We start from the raw sequence: 23210 nt of genomic DNA, 5'->3' as shown, positions 1-23210 counted from the left end.
TTTGCGGCCGCCGGAAAGATGGCGGCGCCCAGGGAGCGGCGCTGAGCGCGGTTGGGGACAAGGTTGCTATGTCGCCTGTCGCGATGTGGCGCGGCTGTCGCCGGCTGTGGTGGGCACACTCTCCGCCCGCTCGGCTCCCCCGACCGCCTCCTGTACCTGCCGGGAGCTGCCCGGTGGGGCCATACGGGCGCCGGGCCTATGCCCCGCCGGCAGGTGAGGGAGCACCGGGGCGGCTCCAGCCCCGTTTGGGGACGGAGGGGGGGGGGGTCATTCCCTGGGGATCTTCATCCCGGGGTTGCCCGGGGCAGGGCTGGGATCGGCACGGCCTCGCGGGGACCGCGCTCCCCAGGGCCGCTGAGCGGTCCCGGTGCTGGGGCACCCCCGCGCCCTTTCCCTGCCGTTAATGTGTGTTTGGAGCGGGCAAGGTTCACTGGCAGCACGGCCGAGCCCTCGCTGAACCAGTTTGTTACACTTGTTCCTGTGTTTTGTTGAGTTTTAGGGATTTTGAGGGAATGAGGCTCAGACGAGGGGGTTCAGGTATGTTCTGGTCCACGTACCCAATCCAAAGACTTTACTGCAATCGTGTGGGTTTGAGAACAGTAAAATTAATTTCGTTTTGTCGGAAGTGAGGCTGCAGAGTCGCGGTGACTCATGGCAAGGTTTTGGGAGCCACTGATGAGCCTCGGGGCTCCTCTGAGGTACACGCTCTTTAATGTGTTTTTAGAACTGTGCCCGAGGCGCTCTCTGAGGCCCCTAAGCTTGCTGGTCGCCGAGCCTGAGCAAATCCTTCCATTTCCCCAGCGGGAATGTGCTTTTCTTAGCATGGAATAGCAGACCTGCAGCCTGACCTGCTTGCTGTGCCCTTCACAAGACAGATTTATGGGTTTGGGATTTACAACCTGGTTCCTGTTGTCAAGGGAATGGCTTGTGAGTTCTTCTTGCCTTGTGGGAGGGATGTGAGCCTTTGGAAAGTGTGTAATCCTGCTCTCACGTGTTAGGAGTGCTGGTAGTAAAGGATGCTCCTCTTAAAATGAGACCTGAAGTTTCCTCAGGCTCACCTTGTTGGTGGGGTAGGTATATTCCTGAGCTGGACTGGGATGCTTGGGCTGCAGGGAGGAGTGTCCTTCGGAGATTAATTTGTCCAGTGTGACCGTAGTTGTAGAATCTGGAAAGGTTGACCTTGAGGAGTGGTGGGACAGGTCTGCTTTGGGAAACCAGCCCTGCCACATTCTGAGGCAGCTGAGCCCCCAGCCTGGCAGTGGTGTAGCTGGTTCTCTGTGCTCCCTGGCTGTGCACAGCAGCACTGTGGTTGTCACCATTTTCCTGGTGCTTTCCTGCTGAGTGGAGCTCACAGCTTGGAAACTGTGGATGAAGGGTTGGATTTTTGTGGCCAGCACCAAAGCTCTGTCTGCTCTGAGCTGTGATGGGGTGCAGGGGAAGGGGTTGAACATTCTCTCTTTGCCCTCTGAATGTTCTCTTTGCCCTCTGTTTCTGTCCCCAGAGAGGAAGAGGTTCTACCAGAACGTGAGCATCTCGCAAGGGGAAGGTGAGTGCGGCCACCAGGATGGGACGGAGGGGCTGATCCCTGGGAGAGGTGTCATCACCCCACGTGGCACCTGCAGCCCAGGCTGTGCCAGTGGCATGTTTGTCACCAGGTGCTGAGCCCCCTCCTCATCAACAGCAAAGCTGCATGGTGAGAAGCAGCTTCCAAGAGCAAGTGTATCCAAGTGATGGTGGGAAACCTGAGTACTCCTGGTCCTTTGCTCCCATCAGCTCCAGCTCTGAATCTGCTCCCGCTGTGGGGTTGTCTGTTGTTCCTTAGTGCCTGCTCCTCTTTGATTCCCCAGGATTTCTACTCTGATTCCCCAGGAGGCTTTGAAATAAACCTGGACCACCGAAAGCTGAAAACACCCCAGGCCAAGCTCTTCACGGTCCCCAGCGAGGCCTTGGCCATTGCAGTGGCAACAGAGTGGGATTCCCAGAAAGACACCATCAAGTTCTACACGATGCACCTGGTGAGCATGGCAGGGTGGAATGCTGAGACCTCCAAATGTAGAATGTGGAGGCAGCAGATTGTCCTGCTCCTAATGAGCAGAAAGTTAGGACTTTCTCTAGGGTGGCCGGGTGCCTGTCTAGAGGGAATCTGTGTCACTGGGGGAACTTGAGAAGGGGCTGGACAGTGTTATTGGGAATAGTGAGGGGCAGGAGGAAACAGTGAGCTCTGGAGCAGTCCATGGCCCATCTTCCCTGCTCCTTAATGGGCTGTTTCCAGAGATTCTGAAAGATTTGAGAAGATACCTATTACACGAGCCATTTTGTGGTCCTGCACCTCTCAGTTTTTCTTCTGCCACAAATCTCACTTCTTCTTCTTGGCATTGTACCATGAAAGCTGCTGCTTTTTCAAGCCTGGAATAACAGTAGTTTCAACTGCCTTTATCCCCAGACCACTCTGTGCAACACGGCGCTGGACAACCCCACGCAGCGAAACAAAACGCAGCTGATCAGAGCAGCTGTGAAGTTCCTGGAGACAGACACAGTCTGGTACGAGATGGGGACCTGGCTGGATTTTGGAAAAAGGGTTGGGTAAAGTGAGGGAAGGCATCTGCTCTCACCCAGTCATGGCATGGCTCTGATCTGTGCTGGTTTTTGCCTGAGGGTTTGAATTAGTTTAGATCAGTCCTGCGTGTGCAAACCTGGTTGGAGTTTGTGCACCCAAAGAAGGAGCGTTGGATTTGGTCCTCTGTTGAACTCTGTTTTGGATGCCTCCATGCTGGGCAAGGGTGAAAGCAGTGGGAAATGAAGATCTTGGAGAAAACATCTTTGAAAGGCCTGTGGGGATCTGTCAGCCAGTCCTTGGTATTCCCATGCCAGCACAGATAGCTCAGACTACTTGTACCAGTCCCAAAATGCCCTTCATTCCTTAAAGTCCCCGTGAGCTGTAGGATCAAGCCTGTTCATGCCCAGGCTCCTGTCCTGGCCTCCACTGGAAGCTGCACAGTTCCTCTGGAGAGAGAGGAACAGGCTTCCCCCCCTGCCCTTGTGGCTTTGGTCAGACTGGGGGGGCAGGGAATGCTGAGCTGAGCCACTGGGCAAGGAGAAGCAGGAGTGGCCCCACACAGAGTTGCAGTGGGGTTTGTGCCCTCCTCTAACAGCTAAACCTCTCTTCAGTCCTTGGCTTGGGGCTACCTGCAGTTTTCAGTTGGCTGGTTCACTGCTCTGTTTTTTAATAAGACAGAATTGTCTTTCCTGGAGTAAGAAAAAGCACTGAATTTGGGGAAGAGCTGTGGGATTGTTCCCTGTCACTGTGGACAGCAGGTCCCTGTTCCACTTGCTGTCATCTGGTGGGGTCAGTGTCCTTCCCAGAGATGTGTCCCAGCCTGGGAGTGACCATCCAGTGTGGTTTTGTTCTGTGATGTCCCAGCTATCGTGTGGAGGAGCCTCCAGCCTTGGCAGAACTACAGAAGAATGAATGGGATCCTGTGGTCTCCTGGGCTGAGAAAAGGTGAGAGCTCAAAGGGTTCCTGGTTGCTTAAGGCCCTGCCCTGCTGAGCCCAGGAGCTCTGGTGCTTGTGACTGCCAAGGCCACAAGTTCCATGAGCCCTGGCCCTTTCCCCTGGGCTTTGTTAAGGCTTTGGGTGATCATTCTAGGTACAACGTGACAATTGGTTCCTCGACCAGCATCCTGGGGCCAAACATTCCAGCTAGCACCAAGGAGACCTTCATCAGCCATCTGGCATCCTACAACATGTGGGCCCTGCAAGGTGAGTGGGGCTGGGCTGGGAGCTCTGCACTCAGGCTGGGCCAGTGAGGAGATGGTTCCCCTCTCCACAGGGCAGGAGAGTGACTGTAATGTTTTTCTTCTCCTGCTCCAAGTGTGGAAGTTTATGCTTTAAATCTGCAGGCCAGGCCCTGACCTGCTTTTGTCACAGGCAGGGATTCTCTTCAGTGCCACTGGTGTTCAGGATCTGACTGTGCTGTCCCATAAGCTGCTCGCTCTACCTTAGCACAAATAACTTCTTTAATGCCAGACCTTCTAATGATTTAATCCCTAGCTTTGTTGTTACCAGGAAAAGAAATCAGGCTTAGTACTCCAAAGTGCCCACACTGTGCACTGTCCTCACTTTTTCATCCTTATATCCCACTTAATCTTGCCTGAATCATCTGAATGACAGCAAAAGATAAAGAAATGAAGGGAGGTTTGCTTTGCTCCAGACCCAAATGAGCAGCAGGCAGTGAAACTCACAAAAGATACAGAATGCTTGAGCCTGGATGGATATCTCTTCCCTTTGCACTGGGAAGGGTTGTGGCAGAATAAAAGGAGGTGTTGTCCAGGGCATGGCCTTTGTCACTGCAGTGGCAGGGCTAGCACAATGCTCTGTGCCTGCTGTTAACCACAGATCTGAGTGCCTGGGTGCAGGTGGGAGGATCACTGCCCCTCCCTGAGGGGGTACCACAGCCTGCCTGTCTCTTTAGAGCATGTGAAGATGCTGCTGTAATGCTGCAGAAAACAGCCATGAATCTTGTTTGGTTTGGGTTATTCCCTTCCAGGTATAGAATTTGTAATCACCCAGCTGAAATCGCTGATTCTGTCCATGAGCCTGATTGACAGGCACATTACAGTAGAGAAAGCTGTGCTTCTGTCTCGCCTGGAGGAAGAATACCAGGTAAATAATGTTACAAAACAGCCCTATAATTCAAATAGCAATAATCTCAGCGTGACAAATGCATCCCCCACCACAAATAACTGGCAGGGGAAGTGCCTGCTATAGCAGGAGACGTTCCACTCCACCAGTCTCTCTGTCTGAGAGTGTTTTGGAGCGTGCTGCTGCAGAGCAACACCACGGGCACACCAGCCCAGAGTGCTCCCAGGGCTGCCAGTTTCTTTTCACAGAGCCCAGATGGCTGCTTTTTCTCCCTCTCTAATCTGAAGTGCAAAGTTGTGGCTGGCTTCTCCTGCTGAGGGTTATCTAGCCTGGAGGCTTTGGTAGACACCAAGATATCAAGCTTGCTGGAAATTAGCCTGGTGTGAAGCTCTCCTTGTCCCAAAAGTGGCTGAAGTTGGGAATCTTTTCATCCTCCCGTTAAGAGGCTTTGCCTCAGAGCCCAGTACAGATGAAGCACATCCTCATCTTGAGAGATCCCTGCCTCAGCAGTCGAGGATCATCTCAGTTCCTGGCAGGGGCGTTACCTGTGCTTCACAGACACAAGAAGGGAAGCTGAGAGTTGCTGAGGTGTTTTGAGTATAATCCGTGTTCCTCCTGTCCTTCAGATTCGGCGCTGGGGCAATGTGGAGTGGGCCCACGACTACGACCTGTGTGAGCTGCGTGCTCGCACAGCAGCTGGGACTCTCTTTGTTCACCTCTGCTCAGAGAGCTCGACTGTAAAACACAAGCTGTTGCAGGACTGAGGCAGCTGGGCAGGGCACAGAAAGAAAATGTCCAGCTGGGAATTGCTGGCCTGACCCAGTGGATGGCAGCCACCTTCCTGCCATTCCACTTTTCCTGGGATCAGCTTCACGTGCTGTGGTTTTGTGGGCAACTCTTCACTTGGATTGCCTGCTGCAGTGCAGCTCACAAGGAGGAAAGGTCAAGGTGAGTTTCCTCTGAATCCCCAAGCCAGCAGCTCCATCCTTTCCTGGTGTCTGTAACTCATCAGAAGAGCTCCCATGGAAGAAACAGCTTCCTGGGCAGGGCACGGCACAGACATACCCAGCATATGCCACATGTCTTCATAGCTGCCAGCTCCTGACACACACTTGTTATGGAAATCTGAAAACAGACTCTACTGCATCTGTTGTTCATCCCTCGGCGTGCCTGTCTGTAACACCAGGGTCTCTGTGTTCCATTAAAGACTCGCCCCTGTGAGGTACCAAAGCTGCGTGTCTTTGTTTTAGTCACCAAACTGTGGGGTGGGTCCTGAGCTGCCAGGTTGTGGGCAGGTGCTGGGATGGCTCCAGATATTAAAAGTCACAGACCAGAGCAGACACTAACTACTGTGTGAACCACTCCATGCGGCTGAGGAGGTAGTAAGGAGACAACTGTGTAGTCCTGGAGCTAGAGGGGTAAAACCTGGGCTCCAGCCATCTTCAGAAGCATGATAAGCTGAATCTGTGTTTGACAGGCAGCACCAGCCACGGGGTGCTCTGTCCCTGGTGTGCACACACAGCCACCCTCTCGTTTAACCTTCCCACCTTTTCCTTGCTGCCTGCCTGGAGCAGCACTGCCCTGGCCAGCACCATTCCTCAGAAGCTGCCCACAAGTGAGCGTGGTGGCAGCGGCTGTCACTGAGCAAGGAGGGGAATTAATGACTCCTCGCTTGGCTGTCGCGAGCGGCAGTGTGTGAGCTCCTGTGGAACCATTGATTTCCCTTCCTGCTGGCTGGGGGCTGCTCTGCTCACACTGCAGAAAGCCGCTTGCAAGAGAAGGGGTGAGAAGATGAGGCTCCCAGGCATACGGAGCCCCCGCCAGCCTTGTGCTTGCTGAGCTGGAAACCTGCTGTTATCTCGGGGGTGGTTTGATGGAGAGCGCTCCTCTCCCGAGCTGCTGCCTTGTGCCAGCGGCTCACAGGTTCCTGCCACTGAGCTCGCAGGTACCAAAGCTTTCAGGCATGATATGCTACGATGATTTGGTTCAATCAGCTCACAGCTGATCCATAACCCCTTGTGACCAGGTCTGAGCTGTCTGCACGGGCTTTGTGCCAATGTGATGGAAGAGACAGGGCTTTGGATGCTTTTCCAGAGTCAAGAAGTAGCTTTTATTTGCAGTTTATCTAGGATGGAAGAAATATGCATGTGGTCTGAAATGTCCCAGGCAGCTTGGGTGTCGAGAGGCAGCTGTTCCTGCTGGGGGCTGTCCTGTGTGCTCCAGCTGAGGCAGCTGCCCAGCCCTATTTGTAGGCTGACTCCAGGATCACTGGATCACTGGGTTATCCAGTTCCTTCTGCAGACTGTTGATGAAGCAAATGATCTTTTTGATAGAGGCACGGTTTCTGTTGCTCTCAGTTTGGAAAGCCTGGACAGATTGAAACCAAGCAGTGAATCTGCAGGCGTGTCCACAGAGGGCTCCAGCAAAGTCTGGGAGTGTTTCTCCTCACATTGTCCCTGCCATTTGGGCCAGACCTGTCTGTGCCCCATCACCCTGAGTGTGAGGGTCTCTTACCTTCTCTGTCACTGAGATCTGCCACTTGTAGATGTTGCAGAGCATGTCACTCTCTCGCTTATCAATCTTCTGCAGGCGGATGCGGTGGGACATGTTGAAGGTGTTGACAATGGTGTTTTTGTCCGTGAGGAGCTGGGAGGTAACGTGACCGGATGAGAGGAGGGGGTGAGCACACAATGAACGAGCAGCACAGCAGTGCTCAGAGGGAGAAACCCTCTGCCTCAACCTGGCAAATCCCTACTTGTAAGGCTGAATCCAGGGATTTACCCTTGGCCTTGGTACAGTGTAATGGGGGCATTACCCCTAATACAGCAGGGGAAACAGGCAGCACCCTTGGCCCCACACGCTGGAACGGGGAGTTCAGTGCAGGCAGGGCTGCTGTGCAGCTGGTGTTGAAGAAAGGCTGTATATGCTCCAGCATGCCTGGAAATGGAAAATCACACTTGGAAGGGATTCCTGCACTGCTGGCACTGGCTGTAAATCTTCATTTTTGGAGAGTCCCAGTTTCTAATGGAAGCGGTGACTTCCCTCATGGCTCTAAATAGAGGGTGGCTTCGCTAACCCATAATGAGTCTCCTCCTGCAGCCAAGTGCAGCTGTTGGGCAAATGAATTCCCTTCTCCATGGGAATGGATGGCAGTGAAGCAAAATGGGTGCGTGGCAGCGGTGCGGAACCGCCACCATCTGCACAGGCCATAAAGCAGCAGCTCCCCCGGGGCTTAGGGGTCTGGTTTGTGTCTGTCAGCTCTTGATTACCTGGAGTGACAGGGGGCTGGGATAATCTGGACAGAACAAAACCACAGCTAATGCAAATTCAAGTAATTTAGCCGCTAAATGAAGGAATAATGGAGGCAAAAAGGGCAAGCAGCGCTGCTGAGTGGAGCACTGCAACGATGTTTGTGCTTTTGGAAAGGCTCCTGGGATCTTTGCTTGCACAGCAAGACTGAGGGCTCAGTGGAAGGCTTCATTAAAAGTGTCATGTCCTGCCTCCAGATCAGCTCATGGGCTCGGGAGCTCCAGGAAGGGATTTTGAAATCACTGAGGCAAACAGAGCCCCGGTGCAAGAAATTCAGAGCAGTGTTGGGATTCTGCTGAGGGAGCAGGGAGAGTCTGAACAAAACCAGCTGTGAGGGAGTGCAGCAAAGATGCTGCCTGAGTGCCTGGAAATCAGCCAGAGCAGTGAGTTGTGCTGGAGGCAGGAGAGAGATTTCCTCAGCACCTCTCCTGGGCTGCTGCCACCAGCTCTGGCAGTGCCCAGGGAAACCTGAAGTGCAGTTACATCCTGTCCTAGTCAGTGGAGATGTCTGGAGGCACCACAGTTCAGGCAAGCAGCTGGACCCTCTAAGAAGGAGGTTTTGCTGTGGTTCAGGCATGGCTCTGGCAGCACTGAGCCTCCTGGAAATCCTGTCCCTTCAGTGAAGAGGCTATGGCCTCGTTTTGTTGCCTACACCCTCACAGAGATGAATTGTTTTGGTGCCCTCACCTTTCGAACATCCTCTGGCAAATCATCTTCCACATCCTCTTCAAACTCCTCCTCCTCCAGTTTTCCCATGGTCGTGATGATAATCTGCATCAGCTTTTCATGCTGTTCATTTTCCAGGCCCCGGTACTGGCTAAATGTACAGAACATGGTTAAGGAAAAAGCTGACCACACCACTCATCTGTGGAGATTAAATGACTTCCTGTAGCTGGGACCAAGTGTCTGCACAGGGGGATTCTGTAGAAATGAACCTGGCTGCTCCCAGAAGCTGCTGTGGTGTCAGGATATCAGGACACACACTTTCAGTTCTTAATCACATACTGAGTCTCATCCTTACTGCCAGATATGAGAGAGGACTGAGAGAGGACCTATGATTGTCAGGGAAATTGGAAGAGGCCTCCAGGTAAAAGCTAAGCTCTGAATGCAGTGCAATTATTTGCACCGGGCCATCAATTTTCTAGATTTAAAGCAGTGTGACCTGACACTGAAGCACTTCAGTGTTCTCATTTAACTTTTTTCAGCACACATAAAAAATGCAAACATGAGCACCATTTAAAGAATATTCAACCAGAATTGCAGATATTTCATTGACTGCTATGGCAGGAATGTACCTAGAAAACAGTCTAACCAGATCATCCCTGTGTTTTGTCTTTTCTGCATGGAGAAGAAAGGAAGATTCCCAACAGGCTGAAAGTTGCCTACATCCTACAGACTTTCAGCACAGTAGAATTTAAATCTTTCTGTGCTCTCCAGAGTCTCCACATGAAGAAGCTGGGCACCTTAAATGACCATTTCTCAAAGCTGGGAAAAGATATTTTCTGTTGATTAAAATAAAATAAAAAAAAGGTTTTATACTGGTGGCTCATTTTTGGATTTAGAGGTGAGGTGTAGGCGCATGACTGGGGGGTCCAGGTTAACACACTGAAAAGGATATATCCCTTGAATGGTTCCAATGAATGTTGATGCTATGACATCAATGCTTCTTTTAAAATCCTGTAACAGTTCCTTAACAGAGGGGAAAAAGAGGAAATATCACAATGAAAACTTGCATAAACATAACAGGGAGTCAGGGAGTCTAGGAGGAATCTACAATTTATTGTAATTTGGACTCGCTGCTGTTATTAGCACAGTCAGAAACTCAACTGCCTCGAGCATTTAAAGTGTTTTCAAAGTGCTGCAAGATTTTCTTCCTTTCTTCAGGGACAGAATCAGCTTATTAGAGGGAAGTTGACTGAATACTACCTTTACCCAGTGTTTGGAGTAAGCCAGGGGAGCCTTTGTTACCGTCACCTAAGCAATGCCTGGAGAGGGCTGTATTCCCACACTCTGCCATGCTGCAGCCTCCTTGTCCTTGTCTGTATGAAAAGCCTCTTCTCAGAAGCACAACCCTTGCCTGGGCTTTACTGCAGCTTCTGGTTTAGTACTCAGAAATTAAAATTGCTGCTGCCTATTCCCTCTCCCAGAAATGGCTGATGGAGAATCTGTGAAGTGTTTCATTTAAATGTCTTGGTACCTGAATCCTGCAAATCCAGCAGGGCACACAGGGAGAAATGTTTCTGCTCATCCCATAAGTGACTGCAGATAGGTGAGGGCCAACCCAGAAAACACTAAAAAGGCACAATCCTGATGCAGTCAGGATCCATTTTGAGCTGCTGCTTTCTGCCATCCATGCTCACAAAAGTAAACTGCTGCACACAGGCCACAGCTCCTGCCTGCTCATTTTTAAACAGATTACTTTGGGTTTTTTTCCTTTGATGAAGATGCACATCAGCAGCCCTGCCCTAGTTTTTGAGGAAAAGTCTGGGGAGGAAAAGGCAGCTATTATGCAAGCAAATGCAGCAAGCTGAGCAAGAATGTGTGTAATCTTATAGCAAAGATCAGCTTCAAAGAATGATACCTCTAGAATTCCAAATGCATACCCCATGCTATGCAGCAACTTGTGCAGACCTATAAAATGATTGCACAACCTCCGTTTCTAAAGTGTGGGAAACCAGCTTGGATAAATGTGATGGACGTACTGTGTTCTGCTCTGAGAAACAGAAATCTGGTGTAAGGTATCAATGTCCAAGGCATGATCTCACCCTCCTAACTTTGAGCAGAGAAAGAATAAGATGGGGACAAGACATTTTCCTGAGTGGAAGTCCTCTGCCTCCTTCTTTGTGAGTAAGCTGCTACACATGGCTGCAGTGACAGAGAAGTGACCCCCCCAATGCTGTGGCTGTGAGGTCTCACAGGTGTGAGCTTGGATCTCACCTCCAGGTCGTTGGATACCAGCGCTTCCAAGGTCATGAGTGCATCCCACAGCTGATGGACGTCCTCCTCGCCCTGGGCTCGTTTAGACTCAGCAATATCATCACTCCCAACCTGATAAAGCTCATCCAGTCTCTGAACACAGAGATACATGAATTACTTATAGTTTGTGTTCAGCACTCCATCACAATTTAATTAACTCGTTACGTGTGTGAGAAAAGTTCCTGCTGCTGATTAGCTGAAATGAAATGTGATGATTCAGGGAAGTCTCTAGATTTACATAGCGGGTAGTCAACAGTGCTGAGGTTTGCTACTGCAGGGGGATTGGGAAAATTCTTCCTCATCCTCCACTCTGCAGAAGACTTTGCTCCTTCAATGCTTCCAACTTTGGTTCCCCTTCATTTCAAGCAAAAAAAAAGAGAACAATATTTAATTCTTGACACTGCTGGCTGTGAAGAAGAAATTAACAAGTGCTTCAGAGAAAGGAACACAGGCCTAAATCCTGATCCACTTCCTGCCAAGGAGAATCTTGACTGACTTCTAGTAGGGTCAGGATTTAGTATTCTGAATATGGAATACCTATCATTGCCTGCTTTCCTCTTACAGCAAGGATTTATTGCCCTTCAGAATTATGTATTGACGTCAGTTTTGTATCAGGCAAGATTTATGTTTTCTTGGATGAAAAAAAAAAATCCTCTTGTGCTGAATGTGTTATTTTCAAGTCTGTTTAAAATCAGTTAACAATCAACTGGGACCAAGTGTCTGTAGCCTTATATATGTTTTATTATGTCTAATCCACTTCTCCTGAGAGGGAATGGAATGGGGTGAAATAAAGAATTCTGTTAAAAACCTCTGCCAAGGCTTGTGTCTGGAAATGGGGTAGATTACCCAAACTTTGCAGTCTTAAAAGGGAGAAGGGGAGAGCAAGGTGTCTTCTTCTCTAACATAAACAAGTTAGGAGGCTCAAAAGGCTCCAGAACCACTCAAATTGCACCTCTGGGAGCAATAACTTCAAAGTTCAAGGCCTTTAATCCTCCGTAACCAACTTCAGAGAGCAGAGTGATTTTACAGGTTACCCAAGTTTACATGAAAGGATTACAGACAGACAAACAGCACTAAGAGCAGCTCACAGACTGCAATCTGCTGGGACCTCTGTGCCTTTTGAACTCCTCCAGCAATTTCAAATGATGGGGAAATGATGTTAAAACACTGTTTGGTTTTGATAGCAACTCGTCTAATATTTATATGAAAACTGGCACGCTGACCCCTGTGTCCTGTTTATAGAGAGTCACAGAATCCCAGAATGGTTTGAGTTGAGAAAGACCTTAAAGATCATCCAGTCACACTCCCTGCCATGGGCAGAGACACCTTTCACAATCCCAGGTGGCTCCAAGCCCTGTCCAGCCTTGCCTTGGACACTTCCAGGGATGGGCAGCCACAGCTTCTGTGGGAATCTGTGCCAGGGCCTCCCTACCCTCACAGTGAAGTATTTCTTCCTAATATTTAATTTAATTTCTTCCTAATATCCCATCTAAGCCTCCCCTCCTTCAACTTAAGGCCATTCCCCCTTGTCACCCCTTGCTGCCCAATCCATAGCTGAGCCTGTAGGGCAGACAGAGGTGAAGGGGTAAAATCTGGCCTCAGCTGCGTTTCTTTGGGGTTTGTCGCCATTTCTTTGTTTTTGTAGGTTTTGCAGGGTTTGTTTCGCTGGTTTAGAGTTTTTTATGGAAGATATAGTGAGAACTCACGCACAAGTTAACCGAACACTCATATCAAACTTCCGGTTGGAACAGGATGATCTTTAAGGTCCCTTCCAACCCAAACAATTCTGCAGTTCTGTGACTCTGGTAGTGCTGCCAGCTCCTAGAGCTGTAGATGCAGATTTCCAACATGAGTCAGCAAGGTTCAAGGCTCCGGGAGCAGAGTGACTCAGCAGCCATCAGCCTGTGACAGGCACTGAAATAAAAGTGACCTGGTTTCCAGCAGGAGCCAGCACTCGTGACTCTGCTGGTGTCACTTGTCAGGGACTTGCTCTCTCAGCTGACAGTGTTACCAGGCTTTAGCCCTCCCCTATTTTTTTTCCCCCCGTGGAAACAAAATCATGATCCATCTATTATACATGGTTAGAAAGGGATCCAGCTAGAAGCTACGCCCTGAGCAGCCACAATGGGTGGCTGTAGTTGAGCAGAACGAAAAGAGAGAGTTTCTGCTTTGAAGGACTAGAAATACATTAAAATAACTTTCTCTAATTTTTTTGGTTATAGTTCTTTGAGCTGTTGTTGAGAAAATGAACTGAAGCAGAAAATTACTTGAAAATAAACTGAATGTCCTGCAATTTCTTTCCTTTTCTTCCTGGTTTGTCAATGAAGGAAGAGTTATTGGAGGGTTCAAAAAGAAGGGGAGTAGCAGTAAGCATCTATCTATCTTAAAAATCAACTTTATAAAAAATATTTATACTAAAAGGAAGGTTGAGCATTTCCATTTTCTTAAATATTGGTGACTTTTCTGGATGGGAAAAAAAAAGTTAAAACTCTCCCCTGTTCAGCCACATTTTTTTGTAAACCTTTGAAGGACTTTTACCCTTACAGATGATAACATTATGACGTATTAATTTTGTTCTACACTGAATTTCCAGTATAGATAAAGGCTGTGTTAGCTGGTTGTAGTTTGCCCAAAGGGTAGAAATTTCCATCCCCATTTTTTTCCTACATAAAGTATTTAAAAACTTTCCAGATTATGTCAATGACATTAGCTAACAGAACTATTTTTCTTTGTATAAATTTGTGTTGTAAAAAACACATAAGGAAATATCAGTGACTGAGCAGTGGATGGCTTCCCAGAGATGCTGTGGAGCCTCCATCCTTGGAGATATCCATAGTCCTGGGCAGCCTGCTGTGGGTGGTCCTCCTTGACCAGAACCAGATGACTTCCAGAGATCCCTTCCACTCTCAACCACTCTGTGATTCTGCTATTAGGGATCAAGTACTGATTTCCATGACAACATTGTCAATCCAGAACAATTTTTCTATATTTAATAGAGCTACCCCCATTTTCAGCACAATTAAAAGCTGGTATAGGATGTAGAGAAATCACATATCAAACAAAGAAAAGTATAACATTACCCTTTGGTTCTGACTTTCAAAGTCTGAGATTATTCTCTTGCTTTCTTGCTGGTTGACTGTCAGAATTTCATTGAATCTTTTGTAGAATTTAGAGACTTCAGCTTCTCGTTTTTCATACTCTTGCAATCCATAGTTATACAGGTTCTCAGAAACTAAGACAAACTCCTTCTTGTATGTGACAGCAGAGTCAAGGTTTTTAGCTTGTTCAGTGGAGCAACACGTTATGTTCCTTCTGCCTCCGCAAATCTGAGCAACAAGAGCTACAAGCTACTTTTATGTAAACTCTGTGGTTCTTGCTGGGAGCTGCCAAATATTCTGTCTGGGGCAGGACTGGGTCACCCATTCACGTTTTATGCATAGGATTTTGCTGCCTTGAGGGTATGGAGAAATCTGTGGCAACTTGAGGGGGGAAAAAGGCCTTGAGGAAGAGAAGAAAATACATTCACTTGTCTGACTCTTCTGACACAGCAGCAGAAGGAAGCCTACAACCCTATCTGTCTTCACAAGTGTGAATACAGTGCCTGTGTAGTTAATAAATACAGCTCTGGAGCCCACAGCCAGAGCACAGAATAAACTACTGACTTGGTAGCATCACAAAAATAACGTCAATTTTTCTTCTGCTATTATCTTGGCAATGGAATTGTTTCTGGACTCTATTGTAGTTAAGCTGTGATGCATTTTTCCCCAACAGTGTAATGCAATTTTAAGGAAGGTCAAGTTACTGGCCTTGACAATCCTCTATTAATCTGAATGAGAAGAGAAAAAAGAAAAAAAAGTGTCTGCTTTCTGCTCCCCCGTGTAGGAGCAATGATCAGAAAAATGTGCTGGCCTGGAAACTTCACGTTGCCAGTTCTGGCAGGTTGTGAGATATGCGACTTGTATCATTCTGATTAGTCTGTTCCTATCTCCTACCACTTCAATTTCAACATGATTTTAGCGACTGTGCTCTTACAATCTAACCGACAGAGATTTATCTTCCAGCTCATTTTAAACTTTAAGTGGATTCCAGACTTAAAGAACGCACAAAGTCTTGATTCTTGAAGGGTCAGAAAAGGAGGCTACAGAAATCCTGTTTGATTCAAGGGAAAGAAAAGGAATATGGTAATTACAACAGTGAGAATTTAAAACGCTGGGATCTCATGACCTGTTGGGGATAGAAACGAGTGGTTTTACAAATGGGATGTTTCAAGCTGGGCTGGCCAGCTTGCCAGTAATATAAACCATTTGTTTGGAGCCCTCATATTTCACAAGATATCAAGCCTTAAAGCTGTCAGTGGTCTCACAGCCTTGCAGTGTAATTTTTGGTACCATTCCAAAATTGAACACAGACTGTCTCAGATCTTAGATCAATGTAGTTTTCAGCTCTGGACAAAAGCAACAGATGAAGAATCCCTGTGGATGTACTTCCTTCTTAACTCAAGGCATTACCTTTTAGCTGTAGGTATTTCAAACCCAGGAAGGATATGCCTGCTGCAGGTCGTCCACTGCAGGGATGGAAGCCAGTTCGGCAACTTCTCTGTCCTCTCCATACAGATTGTCAAACAGGAGTGATCCATTCAGGTGCTCAACAAAGGCTGTCTTTGAAGAGAAACAGAGCAAAATAAGTAAAATAAAGATGCCAGCCTGCTGCCAGTCCTCAGGATGTGTCTCTCCTATAAGTACCTCAGCAGCAGCAGAACATTGGTGCAGACACAGTTACACGAACACAGCAGAAATGCCAGCTAAGCCATGAAAGCACCTTGCAACTGGAGTGAAACCCATCCCAGGGGCTTTGCTGCTACAACTCTGTAGCCTATGGATAGAAAACACTGTTTAATCTTCTATCAGGTCACAGAATCATAAAATCATCCAGTTTCAACCCCCGGCCACGGGCAGGGACATCTTCCACTCTCCCAGGTTGCTCCAATCCCCATCCAATCTGGCCCAGAGCACTTCAGGGATGGGGCAGCCACAGCTTCTCTGGGCAACCTGTGCCAGTTGCCAGAATAAGACTTTACCACAAACATTAATTGCAAGGCTATTTAGCCTTTCAGATAAGGAGTCGGTGAACTTTGGGGAGGAACAAAGAGAAAGGTTGCAGGCATCCTCCCTGGCACTAAAACACTAAACTTAAGCCGCTCTGATCTTCTAGAGGACTGGAAAACAGAGCCAGGCAACAACTGAAAGCACCATTCCACCTGGTCTTGCTTTCAGTCCAGTCACAGGACTACAGTGATCTCTGAAAGTCCTGGAGAGTTTAACCATAAAACTAATGAAAAGCTTAACTTAGTGTGAAGGAGAAAAAAAAAAGTCACTTCACCATGAAAATGTTAACATTTCCCTCAGACCTGTAATTTTCTTAATCTCACGTCAGGCTGATAAGCGCCCTGGGTATGATTTACTATTTAGCTTTGCAGGGTCCCTATCTGTAGTTTCATTGTTCAGCCCAAAGAATTATGTTCCCCCATGTCATGTGTATTCCACAGCAGTTCCTGTTCCCATCCAAAAGACAAGATTCAGAGATCAGAGATTAATCCCAGCCTTAGTTTTAGCAGAGTCGATGTTTACCTCTCATTAAATCTTCAAGCAGGGAGAAGACAAGTCAATATGTGTTGTGCTTCTTTCTCCTGAGACAATACACAACCAGCCAAAGAAAACTTACCTGCTGGTACTCCAGCTCTTTCTGCTTTGCCTCTTCTGTCTCCTGCAGAGCAAGGACCTGAGCTTCCTCTTCCTCCAATGGCCTAGTAAGATCTTGATACTTTACAGCTGCAGCTTTTCTCTGAGAAATATAAATAAAATATTTGTATTAGATTATCCAACATTGCTCAACGAGTCTGGGCATAAGGAAGTGATCTTTCTAGAACATGCACCAGAGTGGCATCTGCATCTCAATTTCCTCTTGGGCTTTTTATTAAACTACTTATGAAGTTTCTAATCTAATCCTCATCCCATTTTTTGCTAGCATATTGCTCTGTTTCTGCATTCAATGCATGTGAGATAATTCACTCCCAGGAAGCTATTCTCTCTTCATATTCTCATCTTTAGAGTTGGGGTTTTTTTCTCCTCTTTTAGCAGGAAGTTCTATTTTGACTTCTAGAATTTGAGCTCCACTTTGATCAGTCAGCGAGGTTAATACATTTTCTAGGGTGGAGAAGGCTCTTTGGAGGAGTGGATGGCAAGGTAGTACCAGGGGCAAGAACCTCATTAGCTTGAAACTGAAGCTTGACAAATTTAAGTATGCAATTCTCTGACGTCCCTGATGAGCAGGGACTGCATTCCATGACCTGGAAAGCCCTTCCAGTCCTATAGTAAGAGCAATGCACATTCCAAGTACAGCTCCTGCTCTGTGCCAAGCAAATTTACAATTAATCATGTTCTTAGGTTGCAAAAAAAAAAAAGAAAAAAAAAAAGAACTAACTCTGAACTAACTCTGTTCCTTTGAGCCCTGGGATGATAAAGCAGTTCCACAGGTTACTGGTGAGGATGAAGTGTCTTGTTCTTAGAGATCAAAAGTGGGAAGTGCATCCAGGCACTTGCTTGCCTGGATTGTCAGTTTGCTACTGAAACAAACCACTCTGTGAGCAGCAGGACCACCAAGGCTCCTTCCCCCTGGATCCATGTCTCAAGACTGATTTCCTCTGAGATTCTCTAAGAAGACTTGCACTCACACTGCAGCCTCTCTGTGGCAACACGAACCAGGCCCCTCTCCCACACACAGCTGCTGATTTTCACAAAATCTGTGAAGACATCATGCTTCTGACACCTCTACCTCTCTGTCAGATTTGACAGAATTTGGCCTACAGGTTCACAGCTGTTATGTGGAAGCAGAATAAACACTGTGTGTTTCTGTGAGCCTGATTTCTGCAGGGAACCTGCCCCCGGTGCTGGAATGTTGCTGGCACACCAACAAAGGCTCTGTAAGATGCTGTTGCCTGATTTCCCAATCAGGGAATGCAGAAATCTCACCGTGGAATGTCTCACGAGCTTGAAGTCCAAATACACCAGGCTTGGAAGATGAGCAACAACAAATAGCCTGTAGTGCTCTTTGCTGCAGAAGGGGTTCCCACTGAGGTTCAGTGTCCGTAAGTTTTTTAATCTCCTGAGACAGACAACCTGTGCGAAAGGGAAAGAGCTCTGTATTTCCCTGTGCTGGGGAAACACAGCCTTGGAATTTATTGCTTTTATTACAGTTGAGTTGCAATATGTATTCTGCTCTGCTGCCAAATTCACACAAGAGTCAATTAGGAGTTTCTAATGGTTTGGGAAAGGAAATGCTTAAATTCACTTTGGGAATATCTAGACAATGGGTGAAGAGAGAAGACAGCTGGGATGCACAAATCACAGGTCCTAAATTGGTAAAATGCCCTTAAAAGAACCCCAAGCAAATCCTTGTTTCCCCCCTTTTCTCATATGTAGCCACTTATTCCTTTCGTAGCTTTCATGGGAGCCAATAGGAATTTAACATGGCTAAAAGCAGTCACAGAACTGGGCCCCCATGAGTCAATAATCTACAAGAAAAATGGCTGCAGTAAGCACTTAACACCAGAGGACCAAAACCATAGCTCAGACTACTTAGAAATCCTAAGGAGAATTTTATCACCTAAGGAGGGGTTTGGACACGATGGCAAATGCCCATTTTATAATATCTGATCCTTCAAAAGGGAATATTTGCAAAGGCAGGGAACACTCACATCTTCCAGAATGGTCAGGTTATTCTTCCCTATGGAGAAAATCTGCAGCTCTTGCAATGTGCCCATGTGCTCAATTTTAGATATTCTGTTACTGTAGAGACTGAGGTCCTGCAGTTTGGCAAGAGTTTCCAGGCCCTCAATTACTTCAATATTGTTGAAGGACAGGTCTGGGGAAGAATTTAGAAATCAAACATCAAATTATTTCTTGGAGAACACCCCGATTCTGCCCTTTAGCTCTGGATGTAGCAGTTTATGTACAGATTTTTCTCAGGGATGGTCCATGTCCCACAGGAAAGGCTCAGCATTAAATCATCCTTTGTTCCCATCTCCTCCTTGCAATGGTCTGTGCAACTTTTAAATGAGAAGAAAAGCTGAAGTTAGTCCATGCAGAGTCCACATACACAGCCTGAAAGGGACTTCTGTTTTATGGGGAAACACAAAACAAGACGGGGGGAAATGCCTTTAGAGGGGGATTTCTGTGATAAATCTGACACTGTCTTGTTTCTCGCAGACTCTGTCCTGCCACACCAATGCCACAGTTGTGGTCACTCCCACAGGACCAAGATATGGCAGTTCCACATCAGTGGAGTTATGCAAAGGCTCACTTTAGCTGTTTCACTTATTGAAATATTCTCTTCCCCTGCCAGAACATCTCTCCTAACACCTACACTCGCCATGACTAAGGGCAGGATTTGCCCTTGGACTACTACTGAACAAGCCAAGAGTCCAAAAACCGTTTATGAGGTCTCTTGGGTGGCTGAGACACTTGTGTAGCAGCAGTCTGAACCACTGCAGCCTTTGGGCAAACAAAATATGTGAGTGTGCTTCCAAACACTCTGCTTACACTGATCAGTTGGTGATTCACAAATGCATCAGTCATCTGTGAGCAGAACAGTGCAGACAACTGGGTGGAAGAACCCATTAGACATTTCACAACGTGCCTAAGAGCTGGAGCCCTGCATGCTGAGGATATATTTAGAATTCCAGCCAGCAATGAGGCTGCAGTTCCAGGGAATGCTCTAAGCTGTGCACCTGTGTAGCTGCAAGCAGTCACACTAGGCTACAAGATGGGCACTCTTTGGGACAATGATGACACCAAGCCCTTAAGGATATAGGGGTAAAGTTGATGGGTTGTAGGCTCTGGAATGCCTGCAGCAGCTTTGAAAACAGAATGCAGGCTTCTAAATCACAGGGGTGTTTCCATAAATATTCCTGAAAGTCAGCCCTAAACACAATACAAACCTTGGAAACAACCTTGAAACCTCAGCTTCCTGTTCCTGCCACACCAAATGTATTAAACCCAGTTTTTAAACATTTGAAGGATTGTTTTGCAGCTCTGATACTCAGGCATTTTGACATTTGACAGTCAAATAAGGAGACACACAGACAGCTGACAGCCTTCCCAGGGTAAGCTCCTATCAGTCGTGTTTGAGAAGGAAGGTGACGTCCTGGTTTATCACAGATTGCTTTGCACCTGTGAAGACATCCACCCTCCTCTGCCTGTATCTCACCAAGCCATAAAAGGTGAACCAGACTCTCCAGACCTTCTATCTTCTCAATGAAGTTGTTGTCCAGCTGCAGTTTAGTCAGATTCTCTAATGGCCACAGATTAGCAATCTGCAGGATGCCTAAAGCCACAGGAAGAGGAAAAAAAAAAAAAAAAAGAAAATTGCTTTTCATGTGAGACAGCATCGTTTTAGCAGACACGCTGCCTTGCACAAGGAAAACACGTCCAGTCTTGCCTCCAAAAGGATTTTCAGCGTGTGATGAGTGCCCTGGAGAGCTCAGAGGTGCACTGGCTGGACGAGATTTCAATGAAGCAGCCCACTTAACCTCAGTGTCCTGCACCAGTGCACGCTGCTCATCAGCGAGGCCAACGAGGCGTGCAGGGGCTGCTGACTATGGCCCTGCACTCCAGTGGCTTTATGAATCCACTACTAGAAGGCCTTGACCTTCATTTTCCTCTCCAGCTCCGAGCAGGAGGTTTAGGATGAGACTCTGCTTTTCCCTGCATTTGCAGTCTAGCGGTGCCCAGCTCCTGCTTTGGTAAATGACTCTCCTGCTCCCAGGATTCTCATCACAGGAGAGGAAGTTGGATTCTACTCTTTCTGTGAAGGCTGCAGTTTAGAACTAATCAATATCCCTGCATTTAGTTTCCTCCAAAAACAGAATCACAAGGGCAGGCCGTTAGTCACCACAGCAAAGCATCAGGACCAAGGTGACAGGAAATACAGAACATTCTCACTCCCATTTCTCTTTCCCCTGCAATTGCTTCCCAGAAGATTTCATCTGCTGTCCTGCTATCCTTATTTGGTGAGGGCACCATAAACCAAGGAATTGCACTCACAAAATATTCACACAGTTCTGGATTTTGTAATTGCAAACAAATCTATGCAGGATCAGGTCAAGGGAGTCTTTTCTAAGAAAATCAACTCATACACATATTATTTTACTGGAGCACACAAAGAATAATCAACAGTAGATTTTGCCTGTGAAATTACCCCCTCCCCCAAATACTCAAATATTGAGCCAAATGTTCTTCCTTTTCATTTTTTTTTTGAGTGCAAATTTACAACAGGTTTGACAGTAAGAGGCAAGCCATGGTAATGCTATGGATGACCAGAGAATGCCATCAGACTGGACTGTAATCACCATAATCTCCCAAACAGCTCTCACACGATCACCAGCCACGACACGATCTGCCCAGGGCTGGATTTGGCCGCTGAGGGGCCCAACAGGCCTGTGGCCTGTAGGTGTCACCACAATATAAATGTTAAATGAGAACAGCAGTGACAGTGAGAGTGGGAAGTGAAGCAGTTTTGAAGTTACCCATCAGTAAAAGCACCCGGCTCCCTCTGAAGAAGCTCCTTTGTACAGGTATGAGCAAAAGTCCAGACGTTAATTTTCACATAATAAATTCAAGCTAATAATGGTTGCCTCATTGCCAGTTACCCACTTATTCTATTACCTTCTAGCAAAAGAAGAGGAAAATATGCATATATTCTGATACTCACTTTTAAAACTAAGTTGTAGCTCTGTCACAGCCTTGACGTTAATATTTTCCTGTCTTGCAAGATCTGCAAGGTCCTCTGGACACTTCTCTTCAATGGCTTTCTGTACCATTTCATCATCAATAATGTTTGGCTCAACATTACTGAAAAACTGACTCATTGTGAGACGGAATCAACCTTAAAGGACAGAAAAGAAAAATAAATTAAATCATTGCCTGGCTACTCTTTCTAGTCGTAGAATCGCAGAATCCTGGAATGGTTTGGGTCGGAAGGAACCTTAAAGATCATCTCATTTCACTCTCTGCCACGGGCAGGGAAAACTTCAACTGCCCCAGGGTGCTCCAAGCCCCATCCAACCTGGTCTTGGACACTTCCAGGGATGGGGAATCCACAGCTTCTCTTGTCAGCCTGTTCCAATGCTTGACAACCCTTTCAGTGAAGAAATTTTTTATGGAAATTTTAATATCCCTAATGTTGCCCTGGAGGCAATGAGACTATTGGTCTTTTTCGAACTGTGCAGAGTTAATGAATTGCTGTGAAGGACTTGAATCTTCAGACTTTTGCTTGTGTAAGATGTTTATAATTACAGAGTAAGTTCTGATTTATTTTTGCATAGGACAGCAATGATAAATGTCAGAGTTTAGAGAGTTCTGTTCTCATTATGGCATTTCATTAACAAACCAAACCTCTCTGTGGCAGTGTGCAGTACAGACCGAGGAGCAGCAGGCTCTGGATTTATCCATCCTTGACCTTCCTCTCTCTCTTTCTTGTACGATCACAGAATGGTTTGGGTTGGGAGGGACATTAAAGACCATCTTGTACCACCCCTGCCACGGGCAGGGACACCTTCCACTATCCCAGGTTGCTCCAAGCCCCGTCCAACCTGGCCTTGAACACTCCCAGGGATGCGCGCTTGTCCAGCGTCTCTTCGGTCAATGCCGGTTACAACCACCCCTGCCCGGTGGGTGGGAGGGGTCGCTCTCAGGACCCTCCGAGGCCCAGATCCCCAGATCCCGGCCCATCAGGCCTCTCACCCGCAGCTCCCCTGGGGTCTGGGTCGGTTCCCGGTTCCCGGTTCCCGGTTCCCACCCGCGCCTCAGCGCCCGTCGCTAAGGAAGCCCGAGTGCGTTGCTAAGGGCATCACGTGACCTACTTAGCCGCCAACGGGCGTGGAGTGGGTGGGGAGGGCAGCTACCAATCAGAGCGCTAGAAATCCGTGTCAGCCAACCAGCACCAGGACCGTGCCCTAGGGGCGGAGCGGGCTCGGATGATTGACGTTCCCTTTGCGCAATAATATTACAGATCGTTCCGGTTTTTGCCCAATGGAGAATGGCGGCCGCAGTGTCCCCGCCGTCCATCCCAGGGAGGGCTGGGAAAGAGCCGGGCCCACGGCGGGGGCGGGCCCCTCGCTTGACAGTGATGGACACGCTCTTTCACCAATGCTTTTGCCGCGCGTCCAGCAGCTATCCAATCGAGAGCAGGGAGGGGGGGATCCACCTGTGAGAGCGCGCTGCGGTT

General features: G+C 47.7%; 2 protein-coding genes across 2 annotated transcripts; one reads left to right on the top strand and one right to left on the bottom strand.

Moving 5' to 3' along the window:
• The first annotated feature begins 4 nt into the window (after positions 1-4).
• On the top strand, positions 5-5873 carry ATPAF2 (ATP synthase mitochondrial F1 complex assembly factor 2). Its single transcript, XM_066197955.1, has 8 exons — positions 5-213; positions 1502-1546; positions 1870-2015; positions 2444-2541; positions 3422-3502; positions 3649-3761; positions 4549-4664; positions 5270-5873. Exons 1-8 carry the CDS (start codon positions 69-71, stop codon positions 5405-5407), a joined length of 882 nt encoding a protein of 293 aa, XP_066054052.1. The 5' UTR covers positions 5-68; the 3' UTR covers positions 5408-5873.
• Positions 5874-6756: 883 nt separating this feature from the next.
• DRC3 (dynein regulatory complex subunit 3) lies at positions 6757-21852 on the bottom strand. Its single transcript, XM_066198255.1, has 12 exons — positions 21696-21852; positions 20193-20309; positions 18682-18848; positions 17957-18103; positions 16650-16769; positions 15474-15586; positions 14009-14183; positions 10890-11021; positions 9571-9641; positions 8640-8775; positions 7158-7289; positions 6757-7010 (listed from the first exon to the last, which is right to left on the bottom strand). The coding sequence occupies exons 1-12, from the start codon at positions 21850-21852 to the stop codon at positions 6909-6911; spliced, it is 1569 nt and encodes a 522-aa protein (XP_066054352.1). The 3' UTR covers positions 6757-6908.
• Between the last annotated feature and the right edge of the window lie 1358 nt (positions 21853-23210).

Source organism: Chamaea fasciata, unplaced genomic scaffold, assembly GCF_029207755.1.
Source record: "Chamaea fasciata isolate MVZ Bird 193981 ecotype frontalis unplaced genomic scaffold, bChaFas1.0.hap1 SCAF_16, whole genome shotgun sequence".
Classification (NCBI taxonomy): Eukaryota; Metazoa; Chordata; class Aves; order Passeriformes; family Sylviidae; genus Chamaea; species Chamaea fasciata.
The sequence above is the reverse complement of the archived record's forward strand: the minus strand, read 5'-3'. Positions and strand labels throughout refer to the sequence as shown.

What these genes read in the sequence shown, in the direction of transcription:
- DRC3 (XM_066198255.1), bottom strand. Translation starts at nt 21,852, where the DNA reads ATGAGTCAGTTTTTCAGTAATGTTGAGCCAAACATTATTGATGATGAA. An exon ending in ACCTGACCATTCTGGAAGAT is followed by an intron (nt 18,104 to 18,681) that starts GTGAGTGTTCCC and finishes CCTTTCGCACAG; the next exon opens with GTTGTCTGTCTCAGGAGATT. An exon ending in AAGAGCTGGAGTACCAGCAG is followed by an intron (nt 15,587 to 16,649) that starts GTAAGTTTTCTT and finishes TTCTCTTCAAAG; the next exon opens with ACAGCCTTTGTTGAGCACCT.
- ATPAF2 (XM_066197955.1), top strand. Translation starts at nt 69, where the DNA reads ATGTCGCCTGTCGCGATGTGGCGCGGCTGTCGCCGGCTGTGGTGGGCA. An exon ending in GGCCTATGCCCCGCCGGCAG is followed by an intron (nt 214 to 1,501) that starts GTGAGGGAGCAC and finishes TTCTGTCCCCAG; the next exon opens with AGAGGAAGAGGTTCTACCAG. An exon ending in CAACATGTGGGCCCTGCAAG is followed by an intron (nt 3,762 to 4,548) that starts GTGAGTGGGGCT and finishes ATTCCCTTCCAG; the next exon opens with GTATAGAATTTGTAATCACC.